Source organism: Polypterus senegalus, chromosome 6, assembly GCF_016835505.1.
Source record: "Polypterus senegalus isolate Bchr_013 chromosome 6, ASM1683550v1, whole genome shotgun sequence".
In the NCBI taxonomy this organism is placed as follows: Eukaryota; Metazoa; Chordata; class Cladistia; order Polypteriformes; family Polypteridae; genus Polypterus; species Polypterus senegalus.
In genome coordinates, this window is record NC_053159.1 from 33,722,944 (window position 1) to 33,750,408 (window position 27,465).

The window sequence follows — 27,465 nt, forward strand, 5'->3', positions numbered from 1 at the left end:
GGCTCCAGGTAAACTGTCCAACGACACTTCAGATGATTATTGGGTGCCACTGGGATTTCTTTCCGGCAGCATTTCCTGGTGTGGCGGAAGTGCTGCCATCCAGGGTTCCATGACCGTCCATCCCATAGGGAAGATGTTCCCAGCTCTCTTCCGGTGGCCCCCAAGCAGACCAGGGCGGCTGCCCTCTCGTGGCCCAGGGGAGGTATTGTCCCTCTCGTGGACCGTCCAGGCATCCCGGCTGGGTAAGATCCCCGGCCGTCAGCCACAATAGGCATGATCTTTTTAACTCTTAACTCTTACATCTTAATACTTAACAAAATATAGTGTCTACTTTTCTGAAGAGTTTATAATACTTTTCTAATATGTAGAAATTACCGACTATAAGAATACATTTTTCTATACGACTCCCTAAGGTCAATCAGGTCCCGTGTTTTCAGTTGACCCCTTTCTTTGTATTTGGCCCAAAAAGCTTGGTGCAGCATCTGTTAATCTAGCAGCTGGAATTTAGCTGATCCCACAATCGACGTTCCAATCAAGTCAATTATTTTTTTTCTTGTAAACTGTAGTAGCATTAGCATCCAAGAAATCAGTGCAAGCAGACTTAGCACTGCAGATGGCAGTAATTACATCTCAGAACTGAAACTGGGTGGTGAGCCATCAGGACCGGGGAATCTCATTTAATTCATGGACCAGATGTTTCTGCATCTTCTGTTGATACTGTTAGGAGAAAAAATCTGATGGTGGGCGTCTGATGGATACTGTGACTGCAGCTTCATTAGCCACTCTGTGTTCCTGATAGAATCCCACCAAAGCCAAAGGAGACTTTGTCAATGAAGATGTGAGAGTGGGGAATCAGCATTCATAAAATGGCCTACTATGGCTTTTTTATTTCTTATACCCTTAAATTTAAACAATAAAATAACATAACAATATAGAACAATGGTGCTTCGTAATAATAATAATTTATTTCATTTAAATAGCACTTTTCTAGCTTCTCAAATCACTTTACATAGACGATGGGGATCCATTTTAATCACTACCAATGTTTAGCTTCCACCTGGATGATGAAATGACAGCCATGTTGTGTTGGTTCACTCACCACACATTAGCTAGTAGGTGGTGAAGGAGTGACAGAAATAGTTACCCACAGAGACAGGGATTAAGTAAGGGGCTAGAATGACCAGACCATGGAAACACCTTACTCTTTTTGAAAGATGTCCAAGGATCTTATATAACCATAGAGAATTATGAACTCAGATTTATGCCTCACCGAAAGGACTGCTCCATTTTTATAAACACAGTGTTGGTGTAATTGTACTGTCATTGGGATCCATACACAAACCACAGAGTAACCTCACCAACATATCTTCCAGTAGCAACCCAAGCTTTCCTGATTAGTGTTCCTTCCTACCAATGACAAGACTCAAATATTCTTAGTTTCCAGTGGATCACCCTTTTGGAAGTGCAGGCGGTATGGTACCTCCATTTCAATACCCAGTCTGGCCACTGTCTGTGGAGAGTTTGCTCCTTGTCCTTGAGTGTTTTGTTAGGATGCTCTGTTCTACTCCTACATTCTAAACCTGTGTGTGTAATGTGAGTGAATGCGCACTGTGATTTACTGTGGCCTTGTCCAAGGTTGTGGAGGAGAAGGATTCGGTATGTGAATTGGTGGTAGGGGAGAGAGGAATATTACAAATGATATAATAGTACTACTCCAAGCAATTATCCTTTATCTAGACACTTAGGAATACATAAGTTAGAAGGATCTTTTGTCCAGCCAAACAGAGGGCTGTAGACCAGAACTCATATAAAGATACTTTTTAGTGTATGATATATTCAAAGGCTGGGCTGGGAGCTCAGCATAATAACAGATGGCAACATGACTGGCATGTCCTATGTGGACCACAAGGGGGGCGTACTAGTCATCCTAACCGACACAGACAAATGTAAGGCACTATTTCTGTCAAGCACACTCCTTTATTTATTGTGTGGTAATACTTTTCTTTCTCTCCCCACTACAAAGCACAGTACACAAGCACCAACTACACAGTCCTTCCTTTTTTTCCTTTTTTTTCTGTTTTCTCTGACTCCACTCCTCTACCGGCAAGATTCGTCGTCCTCCTCCCAACTCTGGCTCCCCGAATGGAGGGCGGTGGCCGCTTTATGTTGCTCCTGGGAGTGCTTCAGGTGGTTCATTAGGATTGCCTGGAATCACTCCCAGGTGTGATGGAAGTTCAAGAAATGGCTCTGCAATTCCCCCTGGCAGCCCCCACAGAACCCAACAGATTTGCACCAAACTCCAACTGCCAGTGTGTCCTGTGGAAATCTGTGGTGCAACAGCCAACTAGGAGGGCTGACCTCTAGTGTCCCTGCAGAGGTAGTGCCTCTCAAATGCTGTCTCCACCGGTCAGAGAGGCATCTCGGCCGGTCAAGGGCCCTGGCAGTCCGCCACACCTGTTAATAAGGTCTACTTATGTGGAAAATTATTTTTTATTATTATAGCAGTGGTACTAATAGTATTATGGGATAGACTGAGGTACGATGAAGCTTAGTGCCTCACACATTCAGGGTTCAGAACCCAGTAAAGTTCCAATTTAGGTGTATTTTGCTAATTCTGCCTGTGTCTACCAGAGTTGTCCCTTAGTCTTCTGTTTTTCTCTCACATCTCCAAGACCTGCGAATTAGAATTAACATTGGTTGTAAATTTGGCCCTGTAAGAGTGAGTGTTAGGGTATTAATGTACCTGTGATGAAGTGGCATCCTAACCACAAACCGAAGACATGCAGGTCATCTGTTAAAAATGTCTCTGTATGAGTGAGAATGAATGTGTCCAAAGGAAAGCCGTACAATGAACTTTTCAAGGAAGGGCTATGTCCACTTCCACATACGCTCCAGCTCCTTGTAATAATATTTCAGCATAAATGTAATTTTCGAAACTGTTGCATGTAAACAGGCCCAGTATGAGCATGTATGAGTGTGCCCAGTGATGAACTGTTTTTTTATCCAGGCTTACTTCCCACCATATGCCATATGTTGTGCTCTCTCCACATCAATCTAATGGAAGATTTGCAAAAGGATGGATGGACTTTTGTACTAATTTAAGAATTCAATTTAATTAAATAAATCCTGATTAGTGCAGTTCCACTTGTGTTTTAGCATGCTTTTCAGTAATTACAAATAAAGATGTGGTGTACATCTACTGATGCTATGCTGGACACATCACTGATAATGTTACCTGGGATTATTGGGTGTTTTGATTCTTTTACACATCAGACACCCTCACCCAGGTGACCCAGATATGGCTGATCAAGCTTCAGGTTGTGTCTTAGCAGAAATCGCTCAGAAATCTCCTCTTTTGATGCAGAGCTATCTGTATGTTTTCTCTGCAAGTGAGCTTTCTTGTGTGTTTTGGAGACCAGATTAGTGGAGTGTTGCAATGATGGTTTTCCATCTGGAACTTTCTCCCATCTCTGCAAAGGTTCTCTGGAGTGCCCCAGTATGACCACCGAGTTCTTGGTCACTTCTCTTACTCAGGCCTTTCTCCCTTGATTGGTCAGTTTGGCCAGGTCACCAGCTCTAGAACGAGTCGTGTTTGCTCCAAACTTATTCTATTTAAGAATTATGGAGGTCACCGTACATTGTTGAACCTTCAGTGCCACAGAAAGTTTATTGTAGCCTTTCCTAAATCTGTGTCTTGACACAATCCTCTCTCTAAGCACTGCAGACAATTACTTTGGCTTTACATCTCTGGGATTTCCTCTGACACACACTGTCAACTGGGACCTTCTGTAGACAGGTGTGTTCCTTTCATAATTATGTGCAATCAATTGAACTGATCACAGGTAGACTCCAAATAAGGTATAGAAGCATCGATCAATTGAGTGAGATGTAATCTGAGCCAAAGCAAAAGGTCTGAATATTCTTGTGTTTTTTATTTTTAGTCAACTTGCAAAACTTTCTAAAACCCAATCTTCGCTTTGTCATTATGGGGTACTGAGTATTGTTTGATGAAGGAAAAATGAATTTAAATGATTTTAGCAGAAGGCTGCAACATAACAAAATGTGAAGAAAGTAAAGAGGTCTGAATGCTTTTCGAAGGCACTTGTCGCATGCAGCTGGGGGTGGAGCCTAGCCGGGATGCCCAGGAGGACCGGAGGAGGGCTTGTGCCTCTTCCAGACCACGAGGTGGCGACCGCCCTGGTCGTGTTGGGGGCCACGAGTACAGGGCTTGGAAGCCCAACCCTTTAGGGGCCCGTGGCCACCGGCAGGCGGCGCCCCTATGCCTGAAGAACCCTGGACCTCAGCACTTCCGCCACACCAGGAAGTGCTGGGGGGAAGACGACTGGGGACACCCGGATGGCTTCCGGGTGCGCAGCTGGCACTTCCGCCACACGGGGGTGTGTCCGCAGAGGGCGGCTGGGAAGCATCTGGAGCCCATGGTTGCTATATAAGGGGCCGCCTCCCTTCATTCAGTAGCAAGAGTCAGGTGGTAGAGGACAGAGCTGGAGAGAGGAGCGGAGTCGGCCAGACGGAAGGCATCAGTGACTGTGAGGCCTGGACTTTGGGGGATCGGTGCTGGAGGCACTGGGTAGTGCACTGAATTAATTGTAAATATATTTTAAATAAACGAGTGTGCTGGGTGAACAAACGATATCCGTCTCTCTGTGTCCAGGTCCAGTTCCACACACCACATACAACATTGTATATACAGACTGCTCTTATATCCAAATTCTAACTCTATTGGATCAAAGACATTATGAAACAGGTTAATTAGTAAGCATATGGAAACTGCACCATTGTTTGGGATGATCATCCCTAATAGAGACCAGATACCATGACAGACCCCCACAGGGAAAAAGAAAATGATTTAGACATAGCAAATTAAAAACAAACACTAGAATGACTTTAAAAACACTATAAAAAGAGTAACATAAAATAACCTGAATAGCACTGCGAAGTGGAGTATGCTATGCTAAAAATAATGAAGCTTCTGCATTACTTTAAAGGATGAGACCGATGATGCTTCAATAACACTGTTAGACAGATCATTCGAGTTTAGGTGCCCTACGGCTAAAGGCTCTTTCTAATGCCTTTTTAATTATTATTAATTATAATTATTATGATGATTATTATTAATTTATTACAGGTACAGCAACAAAACTTACAAGACTATGACTACTGCAACAGATTATTATAATTGTGGTAATAGCTTGTTATTGTCTTTATTCTTGTGTCTAATAATAATAATAATAGCAATAACGATATTAATAAATAATAATATGAAACATAATCTGTATTTTTTATTGCGATTAAAATAAAATCAGTGTAGGCGCCCCTAGCTGTCAGCAGGAGTGCACTGACACAAATATTGTCAATGTCACCGGCCACTAATCTCTCCACAGAATTATTATGAAGTGCTTGTTGAGTGTCTTGTTAATTTTTTTTTTTTTTCAATTACTCAGCCAATAGTAGAATTTTCAATGCTGCTCCTGCCCCAGAAATCCGCTTATTTATTTGCATCCTTATTGCAGTTGAAAATGACTTGGGGGGGATAAAGGTCAGAAGGTTTTGGGATGCAAATAGATGTGCACATTAAAATTCGCCGTGATGCAAATTTCCATTGAAAATGCGCTGTGTGTGTTGACAGGGAACTGACAAGCCAACATGCACTTGCATAGTGATACACACTGGCGGATTTCGCAGGCGCGTGGTAGTGTGTAAATAAGGAGACAGCCTCTCTTGGTAGTGTGTATCTACTTTCCGCCTTGATGTGCTTTCTTCTAATATAATGGCAGAGCGCCCCCTTAGCAGTCATGTCACTATATCAGCCAGAAATCGAGTTTATGTTTATTTCAGCATTATCTATATGCATATTGTTGGTGGGATGAGCAAAGGAAGCAAAAAAAAAAAAAACTAGGCTGGCTATTGTCAATATTAAAAGTATTTAATCATTTTTCAAAATATGTAATATAGGTATGATACTACGTATGTTAAAATGTGAATGAAAATTTGCAAAGCACTGGCTCTTTCACAGTACTGTGGGACTTTGGAAGATGTACAGTAGGACCGCTATGGGATGAATGTGAACAGAAGATGTGCAGCGTTCATTCAAGTGCTTGAACTATTGGGCTGAATACATAAAATAACAGACAGCGACTTTAGAATAAAAAACCAAAAAAAACAAACAAATGGACCCCAGCTCTCCACAACAGAAGATTTTCATACAGCAGTTTCAGTAAAAGGGGTGGCATAGTGGCGCAGTGGTAGCGCTGCCACCTCACAGTAAGGAGACCTGGGTTCGCTTCTTGGGTGGAGTTTGCATGTTCTCCCCATGTCTGCATTGGTTTCCTCCTACAGTCCAAAGACATGCAGGTTAGGTACATTGGCAATCCTAAATTGTCCCTAGTGTGTGCTTGGTGTGTGCGTGTGTGTCCTGTGGTGGGCTGGTGCCCTGCCCGGGATTTGTTCCTGCCTTGAGCCCTGTGCTGGCTGGGATTGGCTCCAGCAGACCCCCATGACCCTGTAGTTAGGATATAGTGTGTTGGATAATAACTGACTGAGTTTCAGTTAAAGAATATCCAGTATGTTAAATAGATGTGTAAACTGGCTGCTGTATTAAGCCTACCTGCTCAACAACACAAATAGCTTTCTCTCTTAAATTGCCAATCATGTGGCTACAATTTAGTGAATACACCACACTGACATGATGAAGTGGCTTACTGTAGGTGCTATTCAGCGAAACATTCGAACGAGCAGGATGCATGATCTAAGCGACTGGCTGTGGTATTATTTTTAGTACCAGACACGATAAAGCTCCCTTAGGATTTGCACTTACCGCTGTCTCTAGAGTTTACCGACCATGTTGTGTTAACCAAAAAAAAAATCCTGTGGGCAGCAGCTCTAGGAACAAAATACCCTGGTAATGAGAGTGGTCAGAGGAAAATGGCCAGATTCATTGAAATTAACAGATAAGCCACACCAAATACTTACATCACAGATCTTCACAGTAGGCAATCTGAAGATTCACAACATGTCAGACCTTACATGGGAACGGCTATAGCAGAAGAAGACCTGGTCAGGTCCAACTTTTGCCAGATGGGAACAGGAACAAAAGGTAACAGTGGGCATGTGATTTGAATGGCCAAAGATGGGTAAATATCACCTGACCTGACAAATCTCAATTTGTGCTACAATATACAGGTGTGGAAGGTTCACATTTTTAAATAAAGAAAAATAATCTCTGGATCCACCCTGTCTTGCATTATCGGTACAGGCTAGTGGTAGTAATGTGTCAGTGTGCTGAAATGTTTTCTGTACACACATTGTAAATTGTAATTAAAGAGTCATTCGAATGTCACTGTGTACCTAAACATTACTTCTTACCATGTGTACAGTATGCCTTTATATCCACCATATACTCTTTTTGCAAATTTCCAACAGTGTAATGCGCCAGGCTGCAAAACATACAACACCTCACAAACATGAAAGTGACTTCCCAGTCCATCACCGTCCTCAGATCTCAATTAAAGACCTTTGAGATCAATTGGAGTGGGAGATTCACCACAAACTTCATTGTATTTTGCACATGACAATAAACTTGAAATTTAATGCATGACTGATAAATGTGCAGGAACTGCGTGATGCTAATGATTCAACAGAAACAAAATGTCTAAAGAATGTTTTGAGAACCTCATTAAATCCATACTTATTCAGGCTGTTTGTCCTTAAGGGAAAATAAGGTCATACTCAGTGCTAGACTGGTAGGCCTAATAAAGTGGGCACTGAGTGTCTATACTAAATACATCATAGTGAAAATCTAGGGAGGAAAAACAATCAAACAGTGCAAAAAGAAGAGATTTCACTCTTTCTTACCTTCTGTAAATTATCTGTAATTAAATTTGTACAATTCTTTTAAATAGAGTGGTGTTGTCTGTACGAAACTTCCTTTCAACTGGTGTGCCTAGAAAAGGTAGAGATAGGCTATTCTATAATGGAGTCATAAAATTGACAAAAGGTGTGTGAGGCCTGCAGAAGTCTTCACAAAGTCTGCCAGATAAGGTCCATTCCAAGTCAGCCAGTGCCCAACTTCTTCCTGCAGCCTACAGCCTACACAGGCCCAAAGCTTTAAAATACTTTACTAATCTCCCCAAAATTCTTAAAAATACCATACAAGGAAAATTGAAAGAATAAACCTCCGGTTTATTTAGAAAACTCAGAATAAGAATCTTTATAAAATTCTATATTTATTGAAATAATTTAAGAGTGCAAAATAGCAAAAGAGCAAATATAATCCAAAAATGTATTCCTAAAAGACAATGTAAAGCTAATTATTCCAAGTCTGTAAAGCAATGATCAGAAACCAAAAATCAAGCAAAAAAAATCCACAAATCCAGAAAGAACAAATTAAAAGCAATACTCAATGATTCATTGCTAGGCTTCTCTCTCCATGACTTAAAATAAAGGCAGAGGGAGCACCCAGTAGAAGTAACAATAGGGTGGCTTCACCTCCTGGGTGTCCACGTGGAAAATATATCAGAATGTTTCAAGAGATGGAACACCATTAAGATATGATATTTGTAACAAAAACAACATACAAACATGAAGAATAATAGAGTAAAATTAACACAAACAGCAATAAAATTTTAAAGCTTATATCCAATTGGGGGTGCTAGCATGAGCATTGTAGTGGGGGGGAAAAGGGTAATGACTACACTGGGCCCATTGGAGCCTTTGAAGCATGGAATGAAAAGTTTGCTTTTAAGAGGAAGGGTCCCACAGAGACTGATTATATATAGGGCCCAGAGTTCTGTGCTACACCCCTGGTGCTAGTGGTGGGATAGGGTGGCCAAAAAGCTCTCCGGGGTCCTAGCCCTGATCAGATCTGATGCTCATTCAAATGTGTTATTTTTATGTGATTCTTAAGAGGCTACAGTCCAATTGTAAAGCTGGGAAGAAACAAAAGCCATGTTGCTTTTGTCTTTGGTGGGTGCATTAGATCATTCTATAACAATACTTTATGTCTGTATTCATGCATGAACTTTGGACAGCTGATAAGGTTAGACATGGAGAGCACAAGGGTGCAGTAGTAAGTCGCTCAACACTGGAGACCTTCGTTAGAGTCTGTGGATTTGGCAATTTCTGCCAATATTTGCATGTGTTTTTTTCCAAGTTCTCAATTCTTCTCACATCTCAAAGACATGTGGGTTAGATTAATTAGATTAGAATAATTATTGACTGTAAACTGGTGCTGGGTGCTTCTGGGGTGGACTCCTTCTTCCTTTAACCTTTAGAGGAAAGAACGTTTTCAGAATCTGAATGGAGGGGTGACTGTCCGGCATATAATCTAGTGACTGAGTACTGCTGTCATAGAGAGCAAACCTATGCAAACTAAAACACGCTCAGCAAATTCCCACTCTTTATACAGTGCGCTGCACTTTATTAGTCTTCCTTCTTCTCTATTTTTTAATTCCTCCTTTTCTTAGCTTTTTGTTACCTGTTTCAACAGGAGAGAAGAAAGAAAAAAAAAATCCCACAGTAGTGTCAAAGTGTCTACTGCACTGCCGCTCAGTGCTCCTGGGCACAAGCAATGCATCTCCACTCCTCTGACAAGCCTGCCACCTGTCTAATCCTGAGCGAAGGCTGGGGGGTGATGTTTTGGGAGGGGGGCAGAAGGAAAAAATTCACCCATGCAGGAGCCTGAGGGAGCTGATGGAGATAGGCACCTTCTGGCTTTCCGTCTTCTTTCACGCCCTTGAACCCCACAAACACATAAATGCAGCTACTTGCTTTAATTTCTTTTAAGGGAAATATTGATGATGAGGTATAAAAAAAAAATTAAACTTGAAATTACTTTATGCAGTGGAGTTACATCATCTTAAAAAGTGTATTGACCTCCAAAGTCTCTTAATTGAACTTTTGTTGTTACGGGAATGACTGTTTTTTTCCTTGTAATCGGTGGTGCTAGGATAGGCTCCAGTCTCCCATTTCTCTGAATAGGATTTCACACTTTTGAAAATATTATAGTATTTTTTTTTTTATAACCCTGAGTGGCACTGTGCTATTAAAATAAAGCAAATGCAACAATGCTTTCCTTAGCATTTGTCAGTGCTCACTCTATGGCTGTATCTACTCTGTGGTTTGTATAGCAAGAGTCAGAGGTCAGGATATATAGATTAATTCTTTACTTGCATCTAAAAGATGGACTGCTGAAATTCTGGGCCCTGAATCATAATATGTGCAATGACCCTTTGTCTGTGTGGCTAGCCATAAAAGGTACACAATTCTACAATCACATTTTATAATCGATTGGTTTGTTTGAAAGTACAGAGAATTTTCAAACATGAGTGGTGTCTGCTATATTTAGACAGTGAGCACCATCATGTGATATACAGCCAGTATGAATTTTACTTGAAGTCCACCATACATAGGCACCATATTCTGGGCCAGAGGCAAAACTCTTTTAATCCTGGCTTTTCAATATAGAATATATTATACTTTTGCCTCAATTTCAGCCATTCAATTTCAACGCTTCTCATTCTAATTGTGATACATTTCTCTTTCTCAGTTTAAGTAAGGGCAGAATTCTAGGGCCTGATGTTCATCTTCCTGATCATCATTTATCCACCTTTTGTAATCAGTTGCCTAACCCACTTTTCCAGATTTCAAAGACTGCCATCAACTACTAAAATTAATGCTTCAATTAATTGCAGAATATGCTCTTTGATTATTTAAACTATTGCACAGTTTTTTTGGTTAACTCTAACGATCACCTCCATTAATATACATTTCCCAGAATTCACTTTGTAAAAATGAATAATAAAAATTAATTACATTTATATAGCACTTTCTAAACTACTTCTAAACTTTACATAGACAGTGGGGAACCACTTCATCCACCACCAATGTGCAACCTTTACTTGGATAATGCCAATGCTGACATTCATGGATCTTTATGCTCACTACACATTAGTTATTAGGTGGTGAGGTGTCGAGAGAGATAGTTAGCCAGACAAGGACAGGGGATGATTAGATAACTAACCTGTTGTGGGAAATGTAGCTAGGGCATCAGGGAACACTCTGCTCTTTTCAAAGGATGACCAGAGATCTTTTATGACCACAGAGAGTCAGGACCTTAGTTTTACATCTCATTCTAAGGAAGGCTTCAATTTTTACGGCACAGTGTCCACACACAGAACATGGAGTAACTGTCCCCTTCTGGCCACCCCAACATCTCTTCCAGTAGCAACCCAAGCTTTTCTGAGGTGATATCCCATCCACATATTGTCTAGGCCCAACCATTCTTAGTTTTAGGTGGATTACCTGTTCTCAAGTGCAGGTGGTATGGCTGCTGCTGCTGATAAACTGTGGCGTTTTATATGTAATTTTCTGCAGGATTCCATCAGTCTTGATCTTTTTTTTTCCTGAGGCCATATCTGGTCCAAATCCACCCTTTTGCCTTAAACAGACTATTTCAGTAGTCCTCTTTTCCAGCATTCTTTTCAGAAAATTGTTTCAGTTCCTTGTCTTTATATATAATATGCCACTGTGGTTGTTTTGTTTGTCTGTCCAGGATTTTAAATCACCTGTAGCTTGCAAAGCGTTTGACCCTTTGACCTGAAATTTGGTACACTTATACTATGTGGCGTCTACTATCCGCTCTCGGTGATGATTGACCTCCAAGATTATTCCTCTTTTTCTTTTTATTGTAGAATCAACTCTCGCCAGCGGCCATCAGGGCGACCATGTGGCACATACGTACGGACGTCATTCTCATCCCTACCACCTATGCCATCATTTCCCCTATTCCTCTTTTTATTTTTATTTTATTTTATTGTAAAATCAAGTCTTGGCAGCGGCCAGCAGGGCGGCAGTGCAGTGCATGCATGCGGGCGCCGTTCTCATCCCTACCACCTTTACCGTCACTTTCCCTATCTCTTCATATCTTAAATCATTCTTGAAGCAGATTGAAGACTTAAGTACCAGCTTAAGTGAAAAATTAAATAAAACGTACTAAGTAATTGCAACATAAACACTGACTTAATCAGTTTTAACGCAAAAAGATGCCAATGAAAGAAGAGAAGAAGCAGGCTGCTAGGGTGGAGAAAAGAAGAGTTGCTCAGGAAGCAGCAAGTGCATCAACCAATGAGCAAACAAATGCTAAACATACAGAGTATGAAAACTATGATTGCTCAAATCAAGTGTATTCACTGCACGTTATCGTGCAGGGCGCCGTTACTGGTAGATAGATATTTCTAAATTAGTTTGTAGTATTGATGTCTCCAGCTTCTTTTTCTTTCAAAGATGGTGAAGAATCTCTTTCTTCTTGAATCTTTCTCCACTGATCTTTCCATTCTTGTTTAGCTGTTATTAAAAGAAATGTGAGTTCCCAGGTTTAATTTTGTAAGTGACATGCTTTTCCTTACCCCTGTAAAATTGTGGTCCTACGTTAGATCCCCTGGAATTACAAACAACCTTCCATTAAGCACTATGCTCCAGAACAGCGTAGAACTGGTCATGCACTCTCCATCCAATCTGGACCTGGATGAGGGATTTGGAGAGAATTCTTAAGGAGAAGATGTTCAAATGATAAAAGGGGCTTGTGTCCAACTGTGTGTGGAATAATGTCTAATGTGTCATGCCTCCAAACAATAAAATTATAAAATAGAGTAAAAAACCTGAACAAGTAAGTGATGTTAACACAAGAAAATTAATCAGTCAGTAGCTTGTAGCAGTGATAATTAAATGGACTGCAAATCCCAGCAGCCCCAGAAGTACTTTGCCATTTGGTAGAGTGTTTTGGTGTAAGGGTTGGTGGGGGAAATAAGGTAAGGCATGGACTTTTAAAGTGCAGTATTGCAGTCATCTATGTGTATTTGCTTCAGTGCTTCACCCTTGGTCAGATTATAAATACAACCATCTTAGATTATAGTTTTTCTGAATTTATGTTATTGTCCTGTGTCTGCCTATTTTTTGTGTTCTTGTCTTGGTTGGATACATCTTCATCTGGGGAGCACTCCAAATCACTTCAAATCTATATGTAACAACTTGAATTCAGTAGGACAATACGTTTCATAATTTTCCCAAAGCTGTTCAGTTGATCATCATACTGTTTGTGGACTGTATTGAGAGCGTTTACCACTTACTATTTTGCGCTTAATGTTTTGTCAAGTTTCAATTGTTCAGTTGGGTGGGCTTTTGCATGTGTGTTGTTTTTTAACTAATTGTTTTTTACCCTCTTTATTTTGTTGATATATTCTTTATGATCAGTTCAATCGCATCTGATTTATTACATGTCTCTGTGTGTGATCTCGGGGTCCCCAAAGCAAAATAAACAAATCTCCGTTTATCAATGTTTTGAGTCTGAGCGTCATGCAACTGCTACAAGCTCAACAGCTTGTATGGGAATCTGTAGTGGTATACTATGACGGAGACAGGCAGCCACATAATGTTAAATCTACTAAACAGGCTATAAACTTTGTAATGAAACACACGTCTCACAAATAAAGTAGGAACACTTCGAGATCATGAGTCTGTTTTTCTTGCTATAAATTAACTTTTTACTTTGGCAACAATCTGTTCAATATGTTAAAATATCATTTTTCTTTTTGGCAACATATTCTTATCTCTCTATTATAAAAAAAAAAAAAATCATGGAGGGAAACAGTAGGGTGACAATACGTGATGTTCACGTTAAGACTAGAGAAACTGACCACGGAGCATCTCGCAGGGACCTTAAACATGAGACATTGTGCCAAGAGATTGACCCAGGACCGTCTCGTGATGATGTAAAACATGAGATTCTTGCAAGACACGCCCTACTTACAAATAAATAGCAAGGGCAGCCAGCAACTTGAACACAGTCATGTTTTGGCTTGAGCACGCACAGATCCAGGGCAATGCGTTATAAATGTAACGTAGACGACTAAGCGAAGAAGAAAGCAGCACAGAGAAAAGAGACACAAAAGCGTTGGAGAGAAAAAAAAGAAAAATAATAATCTAGGTGCAAATTCAGTTCTAGTTCGCACCACTTGTGCATTTGTGACGGGAGGAAAAGTAAAAGGGATACCGTTTTGACGATGCTAGTGGCTAAGCGACTTTGTCTTTCTTCAGAGATTTCGTTTTGCCGACATGCTCGCTTCTGTATTAGCGGCTAAGCGAGTTTGTTTCCAGGATGGACAGACACACAACGTGTAGACGTTTATATATAAGATTATAATGTATATTATTGCACTCATTTAATAGAATGATCTTTATTGATATTTATAAATTCATGTATAAGTCCTTTTATGCTCTTATTAATGTACAGTCTTGGAGTTTAGCAAATACGCATTTCACTTCATGTTGATTTGATTTGACATTGCAAAGGGATCTAGACAGAATATAAGCATAGGTAGATTTGTTACAGAAGAAATTTAATGTAAATAAATGCAAAATATTATACATAAGAAGTTAAAATGTTAAATCTGAATAGAAGGTTAAAAATTTGGCAGTACATCTTATGACTTTCCAGAACGTCCTAACGTTAGAATTTTACGTTTTGGTAATGACCTTCTTCTGTATCTGACTTTTGATTTTTGTTTTGTCTTTTGACTCTGGTCACTTGTTCTTGTTTTGGCTTCCAGCCCTTGCTTGTCTTTCACACCAAATATTTCTAATTTTCTAGTCTCGTGGTTGTTTTGTGCTCAGAATAATCCTCGGCACTCAGTGCGTCACAATAATATTAAGGGATCTATAAAGCTAAGTGTTGCTATGAATCATCACTATTCATTCACTAAGGGATTACATAAAGCAAAAACACTGACATTTTTAAATTACAGCTTTCTGTTAAATCATCAATGTGACAATCAAGGTCACGTGATCTTCATAACGGCATTGCATGAAAGAAATGAAACTAAAATGATAATGAAAACTGACTTTTAAATTACTGAAACAAAATGTGAAAATAATAACAGAAATTAAATGCTTTTGATTAAATATCCCAAAGTAGACCAAAATATGCGCATAAATAAATGTTAATACGGGCTGAATATCCCTAATCCAAAATTTCTGGAACCACAATGTGAATATACAAAATGAGATATCATGGGGGCAAAAGGAGAACTGTAGTCAAACTAGCTAAATAATGACTCACGCGTATAATAATTTATATCACTGAGCCACTATTACAATGTGCGCTTACCTGACAAACATATTGAACCTCAAAAGTGAAGAATATGATGCACGGACTCTTTTTAAGTTCCCTTTTAAGAGGGCCAATGCTGTGTATTTGCGCTGAAAGGCTTTTTTGTTATTTTTTTCAGTTTATATCGCCTACCTGTTGTAAACACTCATAGAACTTGTCGACACATCCGGAATATCTTAGTTTCACTCCATCATGCTTTAACTGACTGACGAGGCTCTACATTCAGTTTCCTTATAGTGTGGGAGTACACACATAAAACATAACATGTTTTTGCCAACATGAAAAGATAATTTGCGGCAGGGTCCAACTTTCCTGACATAATCAGAGCAATTTACTGAACTTATATTACAATAAGGGCACCTAGCAAGGAACAAAGCTGTTTTTGTTAACTGCAGACAGTGACATTCCATTAATGCACAAGTCATTTGCCATTTTAATGGTGCCATTTAGCACTTTTGAACTGCCATGTTATTGCATCTCTTCACAGGAGACAAAGCTCATCGACTGTGTTTCATTGCTTAGTGGTATTTGATACATCATGGGATCCCCCTATCCCCACCACCATCACTCCAGATAATTGATCGTATGTCATTATTGGTGAGCTTTGTTGGGCTAGGACTGGTGAGCTTTGTTGGGCTGAATGGTCTGTTCTAAGCTAAGTGTTTTTTAATTACTTTAGGGTGGTCTAAGCATCCACATCCCCCTCTGAAAAAATAAATCCACTTTGAATCTGTACATATGTTATTCATGTCCACTTTTTGATGTACACATACACAGTTGTAGACAGATTTCATACACATTTTAAAAAGTTTTTCTTCACACAAAGAACCATAGACACATAGAATAAATTGCCAAGTAGTGTTCTAGGGCTTTAGGGACCTGCACATCTCAACCTAATTTTGTTTTGGAGAATCTAGGTGAATAGGATGGACGAGCTTGATATGCTGAAAGGCCTGTTCTTGTCAAAGCTGTTCTAATATTCTTACATGTACACCCCACAAAAGCAGTCTAATGCTCACAGCACCAATTTGATAAACTGCTCATTACTAACTGGCAGAATTAGAGTTGTGAAAATCTTAAATCTATTTGTAGGGTAGTCAAGCACACAAGATGTGAGGCCTGCGGTCTGAGGGACCTAAGTAATGTTTCTAATTCCAAATCCATCCATGCAGAATCAGAGCACTTGTTATTAAATAGCAAAAGAATGAGACGGTGCAAACCTTGCAGAGCCCCCTCAGGCTGAACTGTGACATGTCAAGCCAATTGACAGCAGCCAGTGTCCAAGGGCTACTGTAGTCATAACTTTAGGATTCATCCCCTGAAATCCGACGTCTATCAGAGTCAAATGTGCTGAGAGTCAGGAGAAGAGACAAGCTGGGGGTGTTGTCTATCTATCTGCCATCTTAATGCTCTGTCACTCAGCCTAAGCCATTGTTGTTTTGAATTTTTCATCTACAGCCTGTGAACCCGGCTTTTACAAGCCAACCCCCGGAGATGACCTATGTGGGAAATGCCCTGTGCACAGCCACTCAGAAACTCGGGCAGCTGTCATTTGTCAGTGTGACACCAGCTACTACCGCTCCGCCCAGGACCCTGCAGCTGCACCCTGTACACGTGAGTATGAAGTCAAGTGGCAGTATTGTGCTTGGCCTTAGCATTTCGGGGAGGGCGGTTGGTCAGTTAGTGGGGCTCTAAAGGACTCTGCAGTTGGTGAGAGGAAGGAAACAGTAAAAGAAACAAAATCAGGGGTGCCCAGATAAAAGTAAGATTTTCTGAAGAGGATAAAAATTAAAGGTTATTTTCACGTGAAAAAATAAAGGTGAAAGACACAATGCTTCAGCTTTATAGTTGTTTTGTCTTGGTAGAGAAATATATTGCTCTACTTTCCCCTTTCGTATTATTTATATGTAGCCTTTGTCAGAATGCCTCAAATCCCACAGACTTACTACTGTTTTTAAGGTATTGTACTTTATAACTTCTCCCCACCTTCCCTTCTACATCTATAACCTTAGGCAAATAGGTGTAGTAAAAGACCAGCAGGAGTTAAGTTACAATTTAAACAATGTATTATTGGTAATTTTCATAAATAATAACAATATGCAAAGTACATTTGAATATTGGCAACCATACCACCTGATAAATGGTGATGTGTAGTTTCAGGCAGCACACAGACTTGTTAGTTACTTAAAATATCTCTAGTTAAAACATCATTCGTGATCAGCTTTCTTCAGAACAGACAGCATATCTGTCTCAATATGGCTGACGAGCTGTGCTCTTCATTGTGTTGTTCTTTTCAGTTCATGCATCAATTTTGTAAGAGAGAGAGAATGAGTTTAAGCAACCAAATATATAGGTTTTCTGTCCAACCCCTAGAGCCAATAGGACATCATGGTACTTAAAGTAGTGCTCGGCAGTATGACCAAAATTCTATATCACAGTATTTTTCAAAATTACACCGGTTTCACGGTATTCAACTGTATTTTTTTCCCCATGCATGAGTGGATATTAACCACATTTTCCACTGCAATACTGCAGTAGACTGGCTAAGAATAACCTATTCCACTGTCATGAGAATTGTACATTGTACAAAAAACATTTTAATGTGCACTCAAGTATTAATACAGGTTTGCATGGCCCCATAAAGTGATATTTTTCAAGAGGGTGGCACTAATGAAGAAAAGGAATCGCATTGCATGGCAGTTGCAGTCAAAATATAGGACCCTTTTATTGAGCAAATTTTGCAAACAACTTGAACTATAATTTTGACAACATATTTTCAGCCATCCAAAGAGGCATTTAGACTTAGTAAAATATCCAGAGGTGCTTGTCAAAAGTTGTATTGCACTGAACTTGGAACTTAGAACTTTATTAGAAAAGGAATAAACAGTAAATATTTTCTGTAAACCATCTACACTTTCTGTTAATGTTAACAATCTCTGTCCACTGACACATTAAAGTGACTTTTTAAACAACTTTACCATCATTAAACTGCAAATATTTATACTAATAAATAATCACAATAAAATAAATAATAGTGTAACTTCCAGTAAAAATACTATTACTTCAAGCCCAGGTACATTACTCAGTGTTCACCAAATAAAAATAAAATAAAAAAACAAGTGCAACTTGGTGATGACATCTTTACCAACTGAACCATCATATTACAAATTGCATTAATATGGACCTTGCTTCAAGCTAAGCTATATAGATAAATAATAAAACTGCAACTTGCATTTATAATGCTGTTTGTGGTATACAGTAGTGGGTCCGCGGCTTAAAAAAAAAATGTAGCCAGTTTTTAAATCAAGTTAACCGCGGGGAGTTGATGAGGTAATTGGGGTGAGTCGCACCTGCACGTGCGATAATGTAGTTTTACTCTAAGTGATTTGGTTTCCCCGCATCACAAAGATGTGCAAGTTTGGGATACATTGTCCCCTGAGTGCATAATTTCCCATTGTTGACAAATAAAGTAAAACATCTATCTATCTATCTATCTATCTATCTATCTATCTATCTATCTATCTATCTATCTATCTATCTATCTATCTATCTATCTATCTATCTATCTATCTATGTCATTTGAGCTTGGCTCCTGCTTATACAGTACTCAATGCTCTGTAATGGAAAAGGCAGATTTAGAAAATAGAATTATGGCACTGCTCCACCAGAGCCCTTGGACCTGGTTTGATTGCTTACAAAGGTCCCTCCTCTCTGGAATTTTCATATTCTGCCTGTTGGACTGAATTCCCACAACCCAATACCCTAGTTTAAGGCTACCTGACACCCCTAAACTGTCCTGGTGTTTGTGATTATGAATGTGCACTGAAAGCCCAGTATCTCATCCAGGACTGAGTCCTACACAATTTTTGTTGTTGCTGGAATTGTTTCTCTGGCTCTCTAAAATACAATACAGCAATCAAACAGATGCAGAAATGAACGGATGAGCCAGAATATTTCATCAGCGTTACACAATAATGATAATTAAGTTGCTAATGGTGGGTCATTATGTGAAGACTTAATCCATTCATTTTAGGTGAAGGCAAATAATGGAATCCATTCAGTTTAATTATCATCATTTTTAAAGTACAAGTAGAAGATACAACAGGTGAACCACTTAAAATAAATATTTAAAGAAGTGGCTTCCACACAGTTGTGGTTGTGGTTTGTGATCTAATGAAGCAATTAACATCACAGAGTGTTTTTTTTTTTTTGAAAATATAGAAATTCTAGTCAGGCTTTGTAGCTTTTATTTATTATTAACACACCTAAAATACCAAAGTTAAGAGATTTTGAAGGGTAGGGGAATAACGTTACTACACTGATACTGGCATGGAGAGCAGAAGTATAGCCAAAATCAGGTAAAGGGCTACTGCATCTTGAAGAGCACACAATTACTGGATTATATCGGTGTAAGTTTGAGATGTAAGGCTTAACAGGACAGGAACTGAAAACAAGCTGCTGGTAGGTGACATATAACTAACTCTGTGATGGTAAGTGCAATTTTATACACTGTGGTGTGCTGGGCCAGTATCATCACTTCAAGAGAGGCCCACCAAATTAACAAGACAATTTGAAGGGCAGGCTTAGTTATAGGAAGCATTCTGGACCCCATGCTGGTAGTAGTGAAGGAGAGAATTAAAAGAAAACTGAGTGCAATTATGAACAATACTGCACATCCTCTCTCTGACACCTTAATGACTTTCAGCCAACTAATTATTTAGCAGAAGTGTGCCATGAAGCACTAAATGGGGCTCTGTTACACATTTATTTAATTGGTTGTCTCTTTTATCCAAAGTGATTTACAGCAGTTGAGATACAATTAGTTGCATTTCTTTTGTTTTTCCAATTGAAGCACAGGTGGGTGAAGTGACTAGGCTCAGGGTCACACAGTGTCAGTGGTGGGATTTAAACCCACAACTTCAGGGTTTGAAGTTCAAAACCTTAACCACTGCGCCAGACTGCCTGCCAACAGCAAGACATCTGCATAATGCCTCACTGTGACTATGACTGCAAAGTCAGCAGTTTTCTTTAATTTTAATTTTGTTGCTTTGTAGTCTTTCTGGTGGTTTTTCAGACAATAGTGTGGGTGTATTTATATTTATTTATCTAACTATGTATTTGATTATTTAAAGTCTTCTGTAAAAAGTCAAGCTTCCCCTTGGGGACAAAAAAAGCCTTTCACATCTATCTATCTATCTATCTATCTATCTATCTATCTATCTATCTATCTATCTATCTATCTATCTATCTATCTATCTATCTATCTATTATATAGTGCCTTTCATACCTATCTATCTATCATATAGTGTCTTTCACATCAATCAATCAATCTATCTATCTATCTGAGACTAGACAGTTTATTTTAAACAATCACCAAGGAATCTGTGGAGCAAAAGACATTCACAAAGCACTTGCTACTGCTGATTTGGACATCCTAGTCCCCAAAGAAGTCAAAAACAGTGATGATCACTTCACAACTACGTGTGATCGACTTTATCCAATGTTCTTTCCCGAATCTCAGGAAGGGTTTCTTGCAAGTTGGAATAAACACTAAATAGTTATGACAAGGATCTGTTTTGTATGTCATGTCCTTCAAAGCCACCATTTTAAACTCAGTGAAGATTTTACATTTAAGTCACTGTTTTCCACTTACCCACAGAGGTCATGACTTGATGGACCATAACCTTCTCGAGTAATTCCATACAATGGTATATTGCACATCTCAGCTCAACAAATCTTTTCCATCTGCACATCGGGGTCCAACATACAAACTTTAACTTGTTGTTTCCACCATTTTGGGTACTGGTGGAATCTTTCAAGACAAGTTCCATTTCTTTTTCCATCACTGATGCGTTCCGAGAGGAAATAAACATTTTTGGCCTTAGACATTTCCTTCAACTTCCACTTGAGTAGTTTTCTTATACTGGGCAAATTTCACTTTTACTGAAGTCACTTTTCAGAAAGGTATCTCTACCTTTACTCAAGTGTGGTGTGGACTCTAGAGGGTACTGTTGCTCCTCAAACCCAACACCACAGCCACAGGGTACAAGTTAAAAGCACAAAGATCTGATTTTATTCAGAGAAACTCTTCACAATAGTTTCCCACCACCATAGCCAAAAGTAAATACTTTACACAATAAGCAGTTCTTCGTCTTTTACTCCTCCACTCCTCCCAGAAAGCTTTGTCCACCTACCATCCGATTCTGGCTCATTTCTGTGAGGTCAGCCTCATCCTTTTATATTGGCCAACTTCTGCTCTTCCGCCCACATGATCTGCAAGCACTTCCGGGTCAGGAGGAAACGGTACCAGAGAGGGCTGAGGTATCAAACTCCAAGCTCCATGATGCCCTGTGGCAATCTGGGGTACTGCTGTAAACCAGGGGAGCTACCGTCTAGTGTTTTGAGGGAAGCAGTGTCCTAAAGCAACTGCCTTCCCCCATCCTTCCATCTTTTGGCCGGCTGGCCGTCCCTTATTGTGGGTACTTTATACAAGACTGGTGCAGGTTCACCACTGAGCCCAAAGGTTCACATTTTAACAGGAGACGATCATGGAAACCCACTCTCTAGCCGGCAAGTGCAACTGATGCCTTATTGTATGAGACACATCTTGGCACCTTTCTGTGTTCCTGTTTGTATCGCTGCCTGAGAGAAATGGCCTTGTTTTCAGACGTCGGGGTGATTTATTTGCAGCCAGGTGCTCTCTAATCCACAAGGGCCACTTGAGCCGCTCTAGACTTCCACGCACTTATAGATTTTTTTGTCAAAACGTTCATTAGGATCGAGTGCCAGCTATTTTTTCTCCCATTAAGCCTGTCACATTTTCTGCAACTCAGAGAATTTCATTCTTTCCCTTTGAAGATGGCACGCATGACCTGCAGCCTCGAACTATAAAAGCACTTACTGGTGAGAGGAGTTCAGAGACTTTGTCTCACAGCTTCTCTCAGATTCATTCACTGAGGTGTCAACTAACAGACATGGTAACATAACATCAGAATTTAGAAAATGAAAAGCTATGTATCCTTCCATTATTTGAATCTTGTAAACACATTTTAGGGCTATGCTGGCGGCATCAGGAGTCAAGGTGCAATGTGGTCCATCACAGAGCAGACACTTTCATACTGAACCAATTTAGAGTCTCTAATCAACCTAATGTTCACGTCATTAGAAAGCAGTAGGAAAAGTGGAATATTCCAAAGTATTACAGAAGAACATGCAGATTCAAAGCCCATAATTTAAATCCAGGACCCTGAACCTGTAACACAACTGAAAGAAATGCTGTGCAGCCTAGAATTAATGAAATTACTAAAAAAAAAATCCCTACATCATGTAATAACAAGTTCATGGTGAGTGCTCTGGGTCCCCAAACTGAATGTCTACACAGAATGTACTTTTAATGTACAAGGGCTATTCAAAACCTACTCATGCTGTTGCCATGTTGGCATGGGGTTGCCCCTTGGTGTGCAAGTGCTATTGAGACAGGCTGCCCTCTAAACCCAAGACAGTTTGGCTGGTAGGACTGTAGTTAACTAGCAAGAGATGTGAAACAAGAAGGGTGATGGGAACGATTCAGAAAGTGGGCGTCTATGCAATACAAGTGATATACAGGGCTATTCAAAATGAAAGAGCAGATTTCAAAAAATTATTTCAAACAAACCGTATAAGACAGAAACACATTCAGCACATCACTGGACAGAGGAGAGTTCAAAGTTTGGTCCTATGATCCTTGAGGTTGCATGCACTTAACATGAGCACCATATGTAGCGTGACAAACATCAAAATGGTCTTGCCACACATGAGTCAACTGGTCCCTAATTACTGAATTCACAACTTCCCAATTCGATGTTGCAAATCGAAGATTAGCGGGCATAGGTGGAACAAACACTCTTTCTTTTTTTAATGTACCCCCATAGATAAAATCAGATCACAGTGGGTAAGGTCTGGAGACTTGGGAGACCATAGACAATCAATTATGATGAGGTGGCTGTTTGTTGAACTGTCAGCTGAATTCACGTTGCACTTGAACAATGGACTCACAGTTCACAAATTGCAGCACTCAAAATGATTTCTCTTGTGGACATTTTACTATAAATGAGAAACAGAGTTCGGTGGCTTTCACTGGTACTTTTAGGCAGGGTTTTTAACTTTGAACTTTCCTCTGTCCAGTGATGTGCTGAATGTGTTTCTGTCTTATACAGTTTGTTTGAAATAATTTTTTGAAATCTGCTCTTTCATTTTGAATAGCCCTGTATATCACTTGTATTGCATAGACGCCCACTTTCTGAATCGTTCCCATCACCCTTCTTGTTTCACATCTCTTGCTAGTTAACTACAGTCCTACCAGCCAAACTGTCTTGGGTTTAGAGGGCAGCCTGTCTCAATAGCACTTGCACACCAAGGGGCAACCCCATGCCAACATGGCAACAGCATGAGTACTCCACACAGAATGCTCTCCTCTAACTGAACTTATCAGCTACAAGCTAAGTCACCAAACTGTCTCCATGACACATTGGTCTAGTAATAATAATAGTAATACAGGTGACATGAATATTTTCAAACATTACCGCTTTAAATCTGACCCTTTTTTTCAATTCTGTTTTTCTAAAGCTTCCTGGAGATGTTTTCTGTATGGTTGCTAAAACAGCTAATTTCCTGTTTCATAGGACCCCCTTCTGCTCCGGTCAATGTGATCTCAACAGTTAATGGCACCTCCGTCAGCTTAGAATGGAGCGCCCCCTATGACACAGGTGGGCGCACAGACATGCGATACAATGTCATGTGCAGGAAGTGCATCTGGGATTCTGGGCAGTGTGAAACGTGCAGTGGATCTGGAGGAGGCAGCAGCAGCAGCGCGGTGTCGGAGCGGTCCGCTATGTACCACAGCAGGTGGGCCTGAGCCAGCCTTGGGTGACTGTTCTGAACCTTGGAGCGCACATGAACTACACCTTCTTCATCGAGGCAGCTAATGGCGTCTCATATATCAGCCAGGAGCCCCGGCATTCAACAGCGGTCAACGTCACCACAAACCAGGCAGGTAGGGGACCTGAGTCAGAACCTGGGGAAAATGGGCAAGGGCTCTATGAACTGTATGAAACATGCCATGCTGAATTTGCCTTTGTGATCTTCTTGCATTTGCATTTAGAAAGTTTTTCTGTAAATTACAATATATTTTACTGTGCCGTGAAATAAGGTGGTGTTCTGCTCAAAGAAAATGATATCAACCTTATCATTTTCCTTCCTCATTTTACCTTTAAAGCAAAGCCTCAGGTTTTAATGCAGGCCACAGATTGTTTCTGATTTAATAGCTAGTACATTTCAACTGACCTTAAAGTGTCTGCATTTGAGCAGCAGTCAACATGCTATAGTGGTTCAGGTGTTAGCCAGGGGTTCAAATCCCACAGAAGACAAACCTGTGTTTTCTTTACTTTAGAAAGGAATAGATTGTCTTTTGGCAGATTGTACAGCCGTCGTTCCAAAAAGTTCTTTGGAGTGATGCTCTCCTTGAAAAAGTGATATCCAATGTTAAGACTGATTGTTCTATCTTAATATTTTACTTCAAAATTTGTAGCCTTTCTAAAATCCTAGAGACCTACCAAAACATAAGCAATCTGACTGCAAAACTAGAAATGAAGCCACAAGAATGTCCGCAGGTTCAGAGGTCAGTCTCAGCTCTTGATGTGTCTTTCTGAATTATTTGTCTTAACTTATTTCTATCATATCCATTAGTCATATTGTGTAGGACAGTGGTTCTCATACTGTGGGGCAGGCCCCCCTAGGGGGGCGCAAAGTTGTGAAAAAAAGAAAACAAGAATCGAAAATATGAAAAATACATCTATTGAAATCAAAACAAATTAACTTAAACTACATTCTGATACTAGAAAAATAAATAGAGTTAGATAAATGTTGATAAAAGTTAAGCAGGTATAATAAAATATGCATGTATGATATATCATTAATTTAAAAAACAAACTGGTATTAGTGGGCTCCTTTCAAAAAAACTTTAGGGGGGCGCGATTAAAACTTTTATGAAAACTTGGGTCAAAAGTACTTAAAGGTTGAGAAACGCTGGTGTAGGACTTGGAAAGTTCTTTGGGATGATTATTATCAAAAAAGGCAGCTATAGCAAGTAGAGGACACTCCATCCTCAAACAAAAAATGAATACAAGGGAGAGAATACACAGAATTTGCAACATAAGTGTGAATAATTTGGAAGGACACTAAAATGCTACTTCTCCTCTGAGCTTGCAGAAACAGGTCTAAAACTTGGGTGTTTTTTAGGGTGGTTAGCTTACTTCCAAACACTGCAACCCAGTTTAATAACTTCTTCAACAACTCCTTCCTATCTCCACCTTTCCTTTCTTTCAGCTTTGGGCTTTCTTACTCACTCACACTGGATCCTTGTCTTGTTCCCCTCCTGCCTCCATGTCCAGCTGTCTTCTCCTAAACAGGCAGCTTTAAAACTCAGCTAACTGCTACTTCAGGGGCAACCTCATACCTCCTTCCAAGTGCCAAGATTCTGAGGACATCTTTTCAGAGCTCCCTCTATTGGCCCCAGGGGTTCCTATAGTTATGAACCCCAGCTCCCAATTAAATTGCCAGGCAAGCTCCAAGTTGTCTAACCACCCCAATAGATAGCAGAGATCTATTGATGATAAAAAAAGGGCCCCTCGCTTACACCTAACAGAGTGTGAGAGTTCCTGGATGTGGATTTTAAGAAGCTTTGTTTTTTTCAAGCATAAAGACATTTAGCTTCCTGAGTTTGTCAAAGTATGGTATACCTTTAGGTGAGGGATGCACTTGGTTACTCTTTTTCAGCTGTTTCTTGTGATGCTGTCTTTTTCTGTGCAGATGTGGCTCAAAATATCACCGAGCTAGTACATCATATTTGATAGTGCTGGACCTCGGCTGAAGTCCTCTTTAGGTAGGGTTGGAACATGAAAGCTCTGTCCTGCTCATGGCCTCTGACCTATTTCTCCTTCTTTATTCTATAGCTCCATCTCAGGTGATGATAATTCGACAGGAGAATACAAGTCAGAACAGTGTAACCCTGATGTGGCATGAGCCGGAGCAGCCCAATGGAGTCATCCTAGAGTACGAGGTCAAGTTTTTTGAAAAGGTAATGTGGCAGTATCTCCAATACACATGTTATGTTATGTGCCTGTAGGGAGATTGCCAACTGACTGCATTATATGAATTTGGGAACGAGTCATAATTAATAAAAATTAAGGAGTGCTGTAATTTTGTGTCCCACAAAACTCAAGAAGCTTAAAAAACTTGAAGACTTCAAGTAGGTCTAAATGCCTACATCCTCAGAAAGATCTGAAAGACTACAAATAGGCTTTGGTCTGAAACTCAACTCAGGCTTACAGTGTGCCCCTTTGGGAGAGAGGAACCATAAAACCCCTGACTCAAGAAACAAAACTATTAATAGCACAGTTTATTTTATTAAATAAAAAAAGCCAAAATCAAAACAAAGAAATGTTCTTCTGAATAAACAAAGCCAAACATGCAAAGCCAAAAAAGTCAAACAAAACCAAGAAAAATAAAAACTAGAGATAAAGGTCAAATGACCAACAAAAGTTACAGTATTTGTAGCAGAATTGAGAGAGGAGCTGAACAACACAAGCAGGAATGGCTAACACTTTTTTATATTTCCTCTCCTGGGGTCTCATGTTTAAATGGTGTGTACGCACAAAAATGTTGTGTACGCACATTTCCACGCTCATATTGAGATGTATAAAAACCAAACTTGGAGTAAAGCCACTCACATTCTGACTTCAGCACAACCTGATGCTTACGCATGTTTTCTGCTAGGTTTTGCAAACTGGCAGCACCCATCATCAAAGCAGTGCTACTGTTCCTGTGTGATTTCCCTTTCTGTTTTAGATTCACATCCCTGACGCAGCTTTATCAAATACAATGAAATTAACTGCATATCATTTATACATTTTAGGCATCTGATTGTAATCAACCTGTAACAATATAATGGTCCATGGAATGGCCAAGCTATTCCAAATATCATAGCTGCTTTAACATTGTTAACCTCAGTGCACCAGTCTGAGTATTTTAACCCACTGTATTTGAGTGTGGAATCATAGCTCTACAACAGGTGATCGAAAAGATTTATGGCGGATTATGTCCAGAGCGCAGAGAATTATCAGGATACAGCAATTAGTCATGGAGAACATTTATAGCACACACTGCCTCAGTCATCCACACAGTCTATTTGAACATCTTCCATACAGTATGGAAAACACTTCAGAGCCTTTTCTGTAGGGACTTCACAG

The 27,465-nt window shown here is 39.8% G+C and overlaps 1 protein-coding gene across 1 annotated transcript in view; it reads left to right on the top strand.

The window, feature by feature from the left end:
- epha8 (eph receptor A8) overlaps positions 1-27,465 on the top strand; it is a 649,052-nt gene that overhangs the window by 517,940 nt on the left and 103,647 nt on the right. Inside the window, 4 exon segments of the mRNA XM_039755789.1 lie at positions 16,640-16,795; positions 23,842-24,018; positions 24,021-24,212; positions 26,170-26,294. Coding sequence (XP_039611723.1) covers positions 16,640-16,795; positions 23,842-24,018; positions 24,021-24,212; positions 26,170-26,294 — 650 coding nt within the window.